We start from the raw sequence: 13,069 nt of genomic DNA on the forward strand, positions 1-13,069 counted from the left end.
AGTTTCCGGAGGTGAGGACACCGGAGTTGTTGGCACGGCTGGTTGATGTTGTATCCAGCTCCGGCGGTTCGAACAGGAATACGAACACTATAGCGAATGCAGCAGGTTCTAGTTCCCGGCCTGCCGTTGCTTCCTCGTCCGTCCCTGTGTACGAACCAGTGGTCCAACATGTCGCCTCCCCATCTTTCGCTGTTGACCTCAATGGCACCGAAGGCGACGAGGTAGTGGAAAGGGAAAATTTGCCGAACGCTTTAGTGGGAGTTGCACCTGTTGGCGTAGGAGACGGTTTTTTGGACGATGAAGAGGAGGATGACGTCGAGCCGGATATGATTGACGATGATAGCGCTGATGATATTGGAGCGACTGGGCCTGCATTGGAGGTAGGTGGTTCTAGCTCTGGCACACAGCAGTATCCACCACATTTTTCCTCGTTGGACTTGGACGCCATGAGACATGAGGGGGTTTTAGGGCATGCTGTTGGATTCGGAGCTAGAGATGCGGAAGGGAGTACTGGTCTGATAGAGTTCCAGGTTGGTCAGCAATTCCAGGATAAAGATGAGGCCCTTTTAAGTGTGAAGACTTACAGCATCCGGCGAGGGGTACAGTACAAGGTGGTGGAGTCCGATCACCGCCGGTATGTGGGCAAGTGTTCCGAGTTTGGGAATGGGTGCACATGGTTGATTCGAATGAGTCTCCGGAAGCGCAAGGGCATTTGGGAGGTCAAACGGTACAATGGACCTCACACTTGCCTGGCCACATCCATCTCGAGTGACCACAGGAGTTTGGATTATCATGTGATTTCGGCGTTCATTATGCCAATGGTTAGGGCCGATGCATCCGTGAGCATCAAGGTGCTCCTGAACGCCACGGCAGCGCACTTCGGTTTTAAGCCGACTTACCGGAGGGTTTGGATGGCGAAGCAGAAATCTATTGCCATCATATACGGTGACTGGGATGAGTCCTACAACGACCTGCCTAGGTGGGTGTTGGGTGTGCAGTTGACGATGCCTGGTAGTGTTGTCGTCCTTAAGACGACCCCGGTTCGAGTTGGAGGACAAGTGGACGAGTCTCAAGCGTACTTTCAGAGGCTTTTCTGGACTTTCCCGCCGTGCATCGAGGCATTCCGTCATTGCAAGCCGCTAGTGAGCATTGACGGCACACATCTGTATGGGAAGTATGGGGGGACGTTGCTCATCGCGATTGCACAGGACGGGAACTCGAACATTCTACCTGTCGCATTCGCCCTAGTAGAGGGTGAGAATGCGGAATCCTGGACATTCTTTCTCTCGCACCTTCGACAGCACGTGACTCCGCAGCCCGGTCTACTGGTTATATCGGACAGGCACAACGGCATTAAGGCTGCGCTTGAGGCCCCTGACGGCGGTTGGCTACCGCCATCTGCGTACTGTGCATTCTGCATACGACACGTAGCGGCTAATTTTGCCCTAACCTTCAAGGGCAAAGACGCTAGGAGGCTACTAGTGAACGCGGCGTATGCGAAGACTGAGGTTGAATTTGATTACTGGTTTGATATCCTGCGATCTGAAGATCCGGCGATGTGTGAGTGGGCGAACCGGATTGATTACTCGTTGTGGACTCAGCACCGTGATGAGGGGCGGAGATTCGATCACAAGACGACGAACATCTCCGAGTGTGTGAACTCTATCCTGAAGGGGGTCAGAAATCTCCCTGTAGCATCCCTGGTGAAGGCAACATATTGTAGGCTTGCGGAACTGTTTGTTCGCAAGGGGAGAGAGGCTGAGGCCCAGATGGGAACAGGACAACAATTCAGTCAGCATTTGGTGAAGTGTATTGAGGCCAACATGAAGACGGCCAGGTGCTTCACGGTGACGCTGTATGACCGGGATAACTCCGAGTTCACTGTAGCAGAGACCACTCCGACTGGTTCTTTCTCCTTGGGTACTTACAGAGTATCACTTGTCTCTCGGACATGTGACTGCGGCTACTTCCAGGCTCTTCATTTCCCGTGTCAGCACGCACTTGCATGCTGTGCATACTCACGGGTCACCTGGACCTCTTACGTTCACAGCGTCTACCAGATTAGCTCGGTGTTCAATGTGTATCGGATGGGATTCACACCTCCGATCCCGGAGGGCTTCTGGCCACCTTACGACGGGCCCACGGTGATTCCAGACCCTGACAAGAGGCGTGCCAGAGAGGGTCGTCCTAGATCCACTAGGATACGGACGAATATGGACCAGGCGGATCCGAATCGGCCAAAGAGGTGCGGCCTATGTCGCCAACCCGGACACACACGACGTAGTTGCCCACAGGTTGCAGGCTCGTCTCAGACAGGACACCATTAGTATGCATGTTGTTAGTGTTAGCATTATCTACATTAGTGCGCATCTTGCTAGTCTTAGAGTTATTTAGATTATTTTCCATGTTGTTAGTCTCAGTATTATTTACATTAGTGCACATGACTTTTAGTTTGATTGTTGCGAGTAGTAATGAATATGGCTTCTTTAATTATGTATTTTTTTCTTTAAAGTTCAATCATGTTTGATAGTGGTTTGTACTTTTTTTGTTATGTTATAGTCTGTTTACCTATGTTTTTTTTTATTTGTGTTCTGGGACATTCATTTTGTATGATCAATGAATCTTGAAACAGTTTAGTGTTTATTTTTTCTTATTAAATTGTGTCCGGGTTGGCGACATAGGCCGCATCTCTTTGGCCGATTCGGATCTGCCTCGTCCATAGATATACAGCTAGCTGAGTCTCACACTTATTCGAACCGGCCTGGTTCGAACTATGATTGGTGTAATTCGAACCAACCCGGTTCGAATTACACGGGAACCTTCTCTCTCTATAATTCGAACCAACCTGGTTCGAATTACCTTCATTCTTAATTCGAACCAGGCTGGTTCGATTTATTACCAACAAAAAACCCTAATTCAAACTCACCTGGTTCGATTTACTAACAAATAAAGTTCGAACCAACCTGGTTCGAATTATATAAAAATGCGATCTGGCTTATTGCTGAAACAATTTTTGCTTTGGCGTATTTACGTAATTTCTTGAGCCAGTTGGCTTATTATGGTTTTTTACCCTATTAAAGTATGCGCATACAATTACAATTATAAGAGTGTGTTGCGACAAAGCGTAACTCAAGCTACATAGCCTTGTAGGGACAGCGCATTTTGGTATCCGTTATTAGTAATATTATGATAAATTACCCTAAAAATTATTTCGTTAAGATACGCGTAAACTATACACACACATACTTTAAAAATTTTTTAATAAATAATTTAAATATTTTAGACTTTCTTTGGTGGGGTGCGCCAAGCCCATGCAGCAGTGTAAGGCTTGGGCGACGCTTCACAGGCCCAGTAGCAAGCTACTGTAATGGCCCATCCCCCTCAAAAAATAAATTTAATATCGTGTGGGCCAATGGCCCACATATCAGATATTAAACTGATAAGAACAGATACTACACTTGATCTTAGCCAAAAGGCCGAGAAAGGTATGCTTATTAACGTTGCTTACTTAGCATTTTATATTCAGTTTGCGCAACACTGCTTCCTTGACCTATCGATGTGAGACTCTATCATTAAACTAACTTCAAAGCTTATTTCATTCATATAGACATACATATGTGTGAACCGAAGAAGAATCTACAACATCGTTCATTCTTTTGGATCTGAAATTTATGCAATGAAGAAAATCAAGATATTTGGTAAGGCACTTGTAACTAAAAACACCTCATTATGAAGCCTTGATCGATCTGAGGAAGAAGAAATTATCCATGAAGATAGAAGTGATAGAACTTTATATCCAAGAACACTAAATTAATATTTATAGACCCCGTGGCTCTTAAACGTGATGCAGTTACTTTTTTCTTATGTTTTGGTCATAATGGGAGGCGAAAGGGTAAACTAAACTAAACCAAACTTTTCCTTCATGTTTACCGAAATGAAATGTGAGTAAAGTTTCACGAATAAACTCCCTATATATGGATTGAGCAAACAAAATTATAACAAGAAGTGTACTTTCATGGACAACATAAATATATATTCATTTTCAAAAATAAATTGGTCACTAAAACAAATTAAATTATGCTTACAAAGTTAAATAATAGGAAAATTATAATGTACAGATTCCATTCTATAAAGATCTATAGATGTTTGGATTGGAAGAAGCCAAAAGTGACATGTGTCCATAAGGTAGCGTTTGTTTTGCAGTACTGTGACAGAGACTAAGGTAGCGTTTGTTTTGCTAGGACAGAGACTGAGAGACTGAGACACAGTATCATGTTTGTTGGCTCAGAGACTGATTCTAAAATTTCTATTTCTGTCTCCAAAATTTCAGTATTTCAGTGCCTCCAAAATGTAGAGACACAGGGGACTGATATTTTTAGAAACAGAGACTGAAACTTTAATAACATTTTATACCTAAAATACTCTCATTTAAATTAATTAATTCTAATTTTATCCTTTGTGCAAATTAAATTAGAGTTTTATTCTTGTTTCAATTTTTGTCTCTCACTTGGCACCAAATAGAATACTAAAACTTATTTCAGTCTCTGTCTCTTAGTCTCAGTCTTTCAGTATCTGTCTCTCCATCAAACACTAACTAAGAGACTGAGACACAGTATCATGTTTGTTGGCTTAAAGACTGGTACTAAAATTTCTATCTCTGTCCTCAAAATTTCAATATTTCAGTGCCTCTAAAATGTAGGGACACAGGGGACTGATAATTTTAGAAATAGAGACTGAAACTTTAATAACATTTTATACCTAAAATACTTTCATTTTAATTAATTAATTCCAATTTTATCTTTTGTGCAAATTAAATTAGAGTTTTATTCTTATTTCAATTTTTGTCTCTCACTTGGCACTAAACAGAATACTAAAACTTATTTCAGTCTCTGTCTCTCAGTCTTAATCTTTCAGTATCTGTCTCTCCACCAAACGCTACCTAAGAGATGCGGCTAGGAGCAGTTTGGAGGTCTGTGCAGAAGGGTGTGTACGGAAGCCATCACGGAGCCGAACTGCTGAAGCTGGAACGGTGGAAGGCTCCGTTTGATATTTTTTTTTTTTTGAAGAATTTCGAACTGGATATAATAAATCACTAATGATGCTAGCATTAGTGTGCATTACTACTTTGGATTTGTGCATATATTACTTTCCGCTCCTCATAGTAAAATATATTTTTGGAAAAAAAAAATTTTATTGTCATTATTTATCGATGTTCTATCTTAAATTTGTTAATTCATAAAATCTCGAGCATAAAAATAAGAATAAGATGATTTACTTTATTAATAACAAAATTAAATAATTTAGATAAAAAAATTAATAAAATATATATACATTCTAATAGTTACAAAAAAGTGAATTATTTTTATTTATATTTTAAGTTAGTAAACTGTTAACACTACTTTATAAAATATTAGTCAAAAACATAATTTTGAATAAAAAATAGTATGATATAAATTAGGGCAAAACATATAAATAAACCAAAGCTATTCTAATATTAGGTGATTTACCTAAATAAAAAAATGTTAGGTTGATCTCAAAATCATATTTCTATATAAATCGAATTGGTTAAATTCTATTTACGCAATATAGTAATAAATCAAATTGGTAAATTTCGAATTACATGAAAATATTATTTTTTTGTATAAATCGAATTGGCCTCATTCGATTTATACATGCATGATGTCTTATACATGGTTTGTGGCAACTAGTAATTCGAATTAGGTTGCTTCGAATTATTGAATTTGATCGTCCATGATAAATCGATAAAGTCCAATTCGATTTACTAGCAAATTGAATTCTATCTATAAATCGAATTTTGACTATTAAATTTAATGTGAAATTAACTTATATAAATATTAATTTTTATTATAAAAAAGAGTACTTAACTTATCAATTTTTATATGTTATTTTTAAGTTAATAAATAAATAAATATTAATTTTTATTATAATAGTAAAAAATTATAGCATATTAAAATAGAATACTAAAAAAATATTATATAATATAAAAAAATATACTAAAAAAAAATATAAAAAAAAATTATAACAAATTTAACGATAATATTATAATTTAATATCATATTTTTGTTAATATTATTGAATGAGATAATTTGAACTCCCTAAGTAGACGCAATGAAGTGATTTCACTTGCTTCAGATGAGGATATGAAGTAATGATATAGAATGGTTGAAACAGAATAACTGGTGATGGTTTTGTTTATGATTCTAATTATGATTCGTGGGAGAGTTGGGAAGTTGAGAAGCATGAGGAAGATGAATTAGCTTTAGCATTCCCTTGTGACAGTTGCCTATTTATGGATTAGTGAGAACATAGGGTGAATGTTTAGTGAAAGGAAGTCTAGGATGCTTAGTGAGTTTTTATTACAATGCATTGTATTTATTTGGCACTTTTACCGTACTGGTAACCCATGGGTCAGGGTTCTCATTCCGTATATATCTTTTGTTTTTCAGATACAGGTTCAGGTGCTCAGAAGTGAGCTGTAGTTCATTTGAGAGACGGCGAAGATCTTTATATTTTCTACTTTATATTTTGCTTAGAATCTCTCCATCTTTATTTTGAAAAGCTTATATTATGTATTGAACTCTTTTGAACTTACCTATAGAGGCTCTTATGTTTCTTTTGGGAGAGATTAGGAGGTACTGTTGTCATCTACTTTTATACTACATCCTAACCGGCCTAAACTTCGCGGATCGCGACTAATGGCTAATTATTTATGATACATATCAATTTCAGGTTTCTCATTTAATACTTCCTTTCAATTTTAATTATAATTATGTATTATAATCCATCTCAGAGTCGTACCACCGAATATCTTTGACTTATGACTCGAGTATAAGGATTTGAATATTAGGGTGTTACATGTGTCACCTGACCTTCACTGTTTCACTCTATTTCTTCTTTGTGGTTTGAGCGAAGCCGTCAAAAATAGGAAAATACAACACCTTACGAGTTGCTGAAGCCATAGTTGTCAGAACTGAACCGGTCAAATTATTGGTTCATTAATTTATTGGTTTAACCGATAAATTACTGATTGAATTAGTAAAACCGGTCTTACATAAATAAAAAATAGTAAAAGGTTGAATAAAGTGACAATTAGGTCCTTGAGGTTTTCAACTTCGAATTAATTAGCCCTTAAAAAATAAAGTACCAATTTGATTCTCTATGATAATAAACAATGGACACATTATCTCCTTCTATCAATTTATCATATGAAATTTAATAAGGAGGAGACACATAAAAAAGTGGAAAAAAAAACCTTGTTGAATTTGATTATAAAAGTAATTTATTCACCTAATATTTTTTAATTTTTTTTACTATATTCATTTAGATTTATAAATGTAAAATCTATAGTTTAGTGTATTCCAATACTTTCTATAATATAAATTATAATTTAAAATAATTTTTACCAAATCAGTATTTATAATAATAAATATTATGTTATATCATAATTTTATTTATTCTAACATTATAAATTTTGAATTTATTAATATGCCTGTAAAAAAATGTCAAATGTATATTTAAATGTGAGATCAAAATTATTATATAATACTAAGAAAAAATTTATTGGATTATTTGGATTAACAAAATAAAATAAATAATGCTATTAATTATTGAGACACTTGTATAAAATTCAATGCATTTGTAGGTGAACCATACACAAATTTTTAAATAAATAGGATTGTTTCATTTTCAGACTTCAAAGCTAAGCCATGAGCCAACTTTTCATTTACAAGACAAAAGATGGACATATATAAAAAATATGGTTAAAATAAAATTTTTGTAAATATGTATAAATTTACATCTGTACAATATAAGACCACTTTCAATGGCTGATTTCCATTTAATTTTTTTTCTGACACTTTGAAAAACTTACCGTTGGAGAAGCAGAGAAACAAATTCTCTCACCGAGTTCAAGGTAGAAGAGTTCCTGCTCAGAAGGACTCAAGAACAACCAATGGTGACTTGTCACATGGCAAGTTACCTTTTAAATAAATATATATGAAATTATAATTAAATAAATAATTATATTAAATAATTAAATTATAATAAATAATTATATTAAATAATTAAATAATATTCAATTTAATAATAATTATAATAATTAATTAAATTAAATAATTATAATTTTATATAATTATAATTTTATTAATTATTTAAATAATAATTAATTAAATAATTAAATTATAATTAATTTATTAATAATTATAATAATTAATTAGATTAAATAATTAAAATTTTATTTAATTAATAATTTATATTAATTATTTATATCATAATTAATATTAAATATTATTTATATTTATATTATTATATTAAATTAGCCGTTGTAAAACTAGCCGTTGTAAAATTAGCCGTTAGAAACTAGCCGTTATTATGTTACCGTTATTATTAATAAATTAATATTTTGTTACTTTATATATACCACTTAGATACATTTCTATTCTCACACTATCTACTACTCTTCTTTATCTTCTTCCAAGTTTACAAAATCAAAGTTCTGCTACTATTATTTTTTGTTCGAAAAAATGGATCCAAATCAACTCAACTCTTTCTTCAATTACTTACAAAATTTTCCTCAAATTCCAAATACCCAACAATCTCAAACCTCAAACTCTCAAGTTCCAAATCAAAACTTCACACTACCAAATTCATTTCAAAATCCAAATCCACAAAATCTTTCTAATTTCAATTTTCAAGCTCCTTATAATAATCAGTTTCCTATATTCCAACCGCAAAATCAAAATTCACAAACACCCCATTTTTCATTTTCGTCCATATTTAACTCCTCTATCGGAAATGTTACTCCAACTAATTCCTTGCCGTTTCCAACTCAATTCAGTGCATCAAGACATAACTCATCTGGTGTTGGTGGCTCTTCTAACCCATCCTCTCAGACTCCTATACAATGTAGTCTAAATTTGCAATATGCAGATTTTGCCAACCCTCATGGATTAGATGCTATCGACCTTAATGATGATGATATTGAAGATCGGAGGCAAGATAGTATTCAACATTGGCATTGGAAAGACGATGAGATGCTGATCAGTGGATGGTTAAATGTTTCAACTGACCCTGTAGTTGGTACCGATCAAAAGGAGGAAACATTTTGGAGTCAAATTCATAGCTACTGTGTAGAATTTTGCTCCGACATGACAAGGGGGGTAGTTGCATGTAAGAAGCGATGGTATAAGATCAACAAGGCTGTTGCACAATTTGCTGGTTGCTACGATCAAGCTAGTCGAAACATAAGGAGTGGTTCAAACGCTGATGATATAAAGGAGTTGGCTTATAAACTTTATTCCACAAATTATGGTCAAAAGTTCACTTTTGAGAGGCATTGGAACATGCTTCGGTTGGAGCAAAAATGGAGAAGCCAACTACCTACACAGAGTGGCGGCTCAAAGAGAATCAAGGTTAGTGCAACTGGAGCATACTCATCCTCATCAAACCCAGAAACACCGTTGGCTGACGAACCCGATGTGGACTCTCCCGTTCGCCCATAAGGATCAAAGAAGAGCAAGCAAAAAGGTAAGGGAAAAGCACAGATGTCTGAAGATTTTAGCGAAAGAAAATAATCGGTTGTCAAAAAATTATCTCTCATGGAAGATATTAAGAATGTTAGAGAAAAGGAACTAATGGATAGGGAAAAAGAAAGAGAAGAGGAGAAGGAACATAGAGCAAAGATTATGACAATCAAAGAGAAGGAGTTACAAATTCAAGCGGTAATGAAAGAACAAGAATTACAAGCTCAAGCAGCAATGAAATAAAAAGTATTACAAACTCAGAGGTATATTAAAGAAATGGAGATAAAAGCAAAAGAAAGGGAAATGGAAAGGATAGCCAAGGAAAGGAAAAGGGAAATGGATATGCAAATACTTAATGCTGACACGTCTACAATGAGTGAAAAACGACGAGCTCTTCATGAGATTGTATGTGAGAAAATAATCGCCAAGTGATTTACTTAATGGTTCCTTGTATTCGTAGAGTTATGTAGTATGTTCTTATTTTTATTGCGTATTACTGGTTTATGATGTAGTTTGTTTTATTTATTTTTGATGTAAGTTTTTAAATTAGTCAATATTATTGTGCCCTTATTGTTCATAAAAGTGACCGTTGCAAAATTAGCCATTGCAAAACTAGCCGTTGCAAAACTAGCAGTTGCAAAACTAGCCGTTAAGGTACTTATTGCAGACACACTTATAAATATCAACTATCCAGGACTCTGCAACTCCACTTCAATTCTTGTTTCTCACCTCGAAAGAGAACTAAAAATTACATTTCTAAATATGGCTAGAAATTTTGATGATATGTTTAATGAGGCTTTGTATGGCAAAAGAAGACGGCAAGATAACACAGTCATAGATAATTAGATCGATGAGTGTTTACTCCAAGATTCAGATGAAGAAGATGATAGAAGCTCTATCACAATTACTCGTAGATGGATCAACAGAGATCGAGAAGCAGGACATGATCGCCTTTTTCAAGATTACTTTGCAGATGAACCGGTGTATAATGCTGACATTTTCCGACGGAGATTTCGAATGAGAAGACATGTGTTCCTTCGGATAGTAGACACTCTCTCAAATGTCTATCCGTATTTCCAACAGAGGGTTGATGCAACTGGAAGAAGAGGCTTGTCATCACTCCAGAAATGTACCGCTGCGATATGCATGTTAGCATATGGCGTAGGAGCTGATGCTGTTGATGATTATGTGCGCATAGGAGAGCACTACAATTGAATGCTTGGAAAAATTTGTTGAAGGTGTCATTTCGGTGTTCGAGGATGAATACTTGCGAAAATCCAAACCAAATGACGTACAACGCCTGCTACAAATGGCGGAGGGTCGTGGCTTCCCTGGCATGTTGGGTAGCATTGACTGCATGCATTGGCAATGGAAAATTTGTCCAAAGGCGTGGAAAGGTATGTACATGAGTGGTTATCGTGGGGTTACAACCATAGTACTTGAGGTTGTAGCATCTTCAGACCTTTGGATATGGCATACGTTCTTTAGAGTTTCTGGTTCAAATAACGATATCAACGTGTTAGATCGTTCTCCAGTGTTCGATGATATTCTAAACGACCGTGCTCCGGAGGTAAATTACACTATTGATGGTAATAATTATACTATGGGATACTATTTAACAGATGGTATTTATCCTGAATGTGCCACATTTGTCAAATCAATCTCAAAGCCACAAGGGGAGAAACGCAAGTTATTTGCACAATACTAAGAAGGGCAAAGAAAAGATGTGGAGCGAGCATTCGGAGTGTTGCAAGCACGCTTTGCAATTATACGTGGTCCAGCTCGTTTTTGGGAAAAGAAGAAGCTTGCCAACATAATGAGAGCTTGTATTATATTGCATAATATGATTGTTGAGGATGAAAGAGACACTTATGCAGGAAATTTTGCTCAGGGCTTAGAGTATGATGATGTCGAAAATGGCTTATCACAACCTCAGCTGCGAGAAGAAGATTTCGCACCATACCATCAATTTCTCCAAAGAAATGCCCAACTTTGAAATAGGCAGCAGCATAGACAATTGAAAGATGACTTGATTGAACACATATGGCAATTTCACAATGCTTGTCGTCAACTATAAAGCTTAATTATGTTTTTCTTTGTATTAAGTAATTTTACAAATTAGTGTAACCCCGAATTATATATTGTGTATTATTATTATATATGAATTTATTTAATATTAATATCTTTTAATAGTGAATTATTTTTAAATTTATAAATTTAAATTACATTATTGAAAAAAATTAATTACATTAATTTCAAGTATTTTAATTAATTAATTAAGTGTGACCACAATAGGGACTAAAGTTAGTTCCTCCTAATGGAGAAGAAAGAGATGTTTTGAGTTCCTATTTACTGTTTATGACGCAAAGCTGATGTGGAGTTACTTTTTATGACAGGTGGGCCATAAACAAGAACTGGGATGAGTTCCCTATTGGAGATGGTCTAAGGACCCTAAATAATAAAGCTGCACATTTGCACTCAAATTATGATATAGAATTACATTTCGTATATGAAAGAATTACATTTTGCATATGCAAGAGTTACCTTAAGATTCGGTATTGTCATTGATTTCAAAAAATTTTTTTAATGGTAGATTTCGTATTGTCGTTATTTCAAAACTTATTTATAAATTATTTTTAATATAGTCAAAATTCAGAAGGATTGGTCAGCACCTAGGGAAGGCCAGGATTGGTCGCCGACAATGGAAAGGAGTGCTCAGAAGCGTCAGTCAGCCACTCCCCTTTCCCGGTAGAAAATCGTTCGAGGAGAATCATATGAGACAAGTCACCATCGAAGTGGTCATGAAGGCTAGCATCAACTCCGGCAACCCTTAGCGTCTCTGTCCTCGCCAGAATGGCAGCTACAGCAAGTGGTATGGGTAGAAGTTCTTCGTGCGCGATGAATATGATTAGGCGTGGTTGGGATTTTTGGGAGGGAGTTGGTTTTGGCTTTTTTGTTTGAATTTTGTGGGTGATCCTGAGTCTATTCCCGGGTCGGGTCGAGTCGAGTCTCCAGGCCCTGCCTATCACAAAAAAACCTTATTAATGAGATTTTAGTAAAAAAATGTTTTAAAATAGATTACTTAGTAGTCTCATTTATATTCTAAAAATTTAATAAAGGTAATTATTTAAATTAGTTTTTAAAATTTTTAAAATTGGACATTATGTCCTTTAAATTTAAAAATATATAAAATAATTTTTAACATTTACTTCTGGTAGACAATATATTTCTTTCCGTTAGTCACTAGTAATGACTATTGATATGGAATGTTAACTCGCACACGTGTAGTTAAGTGTCCATATATACGAGTTAGACAAATCAGTATCTATGATGAAGTACAAAACAGTCTCTAAAAATTTTTTAAAATTCTAAAATAATCTTTTTAGAATTTTATATATAATTATTTTTAAAATAATAAATTTTAATTTCTCAAAACTTTTGTTCTATTTATCTCAAATTTGATTATTTATATATACAAATTTTTTTTATGTAATTTCAAAATAAATTATAAATTAATTTTGAAAAGG

The 13,069-nt window shown here is 35.3% G+C and overlaps 1 protein-coding gene, 1 non-coding gene and 1 pseudogene across 2 annotated transcripts; 2 read left to right on the plus strand and 1 right to left on the minus strand.

The window, feature by feature from the left end:
* Positions 1 to 3,293: 3,293 nt before the first annotated feature.
* LOC130932253 (U2 spliceosomal RNA) lies at positions 3,294 to 3,489 on the minus strand. Its single transcript, XR_009067411.1, has one exon. It is a non-coding gene; the product is annotated as a U2 spliceosomal RNA (small nuclear RNA).
* Positions 3,490 to 8,543: 5,054 nt separating this feature from the next.
* Positions 8,544 to 9,521, plus strand: LOC130981308 (glutathione S-transferase T3-like). Its single transcript, XM_057904906.1, has one exon. It carries the CDS (start codon positions 8,544 to 8,546, stop codon positions 9,519 to 9,521), a length of 978 nt encoding a protein of 325 aa, XP_057760889.1.
* Positions 9,522 to 9,818: 297 nt separating this feature from the next.
* On the plus strand, positions 9,819 to 11,538 carry LOC130981309 (uncharacterized; annotated as a pseudogene).
* Positions 11,539 to 13,069: the final 1,531 nt, after the last annotated feature.

The sequence above is a fragment of the Arachis stenosperma genome, chromosome 5 (genome assembly GCF_014773155.1).
Source record: "Arachis stenosperma cultivar V10309 chromosome 5, arast.V10309.gnm1.PFL2, whole genome shotgun sequence".
Taxonomy (NCBI): Eukaryota; Viridiplantae; Streptophyta; class Magnoliopsida; order Fabales; family Fabaceae; genus Arachis; species Arachis stenosperma.

Excerpts from the sequence above, each read along its gene's own strand:
- LOC130981308 (XM_057904906.1), top strand. The coding sequence starts at position 8,544 with ATGGATCCAAATCAACTCAACTCTTTCTTCAATTACTTACAAAATTTT.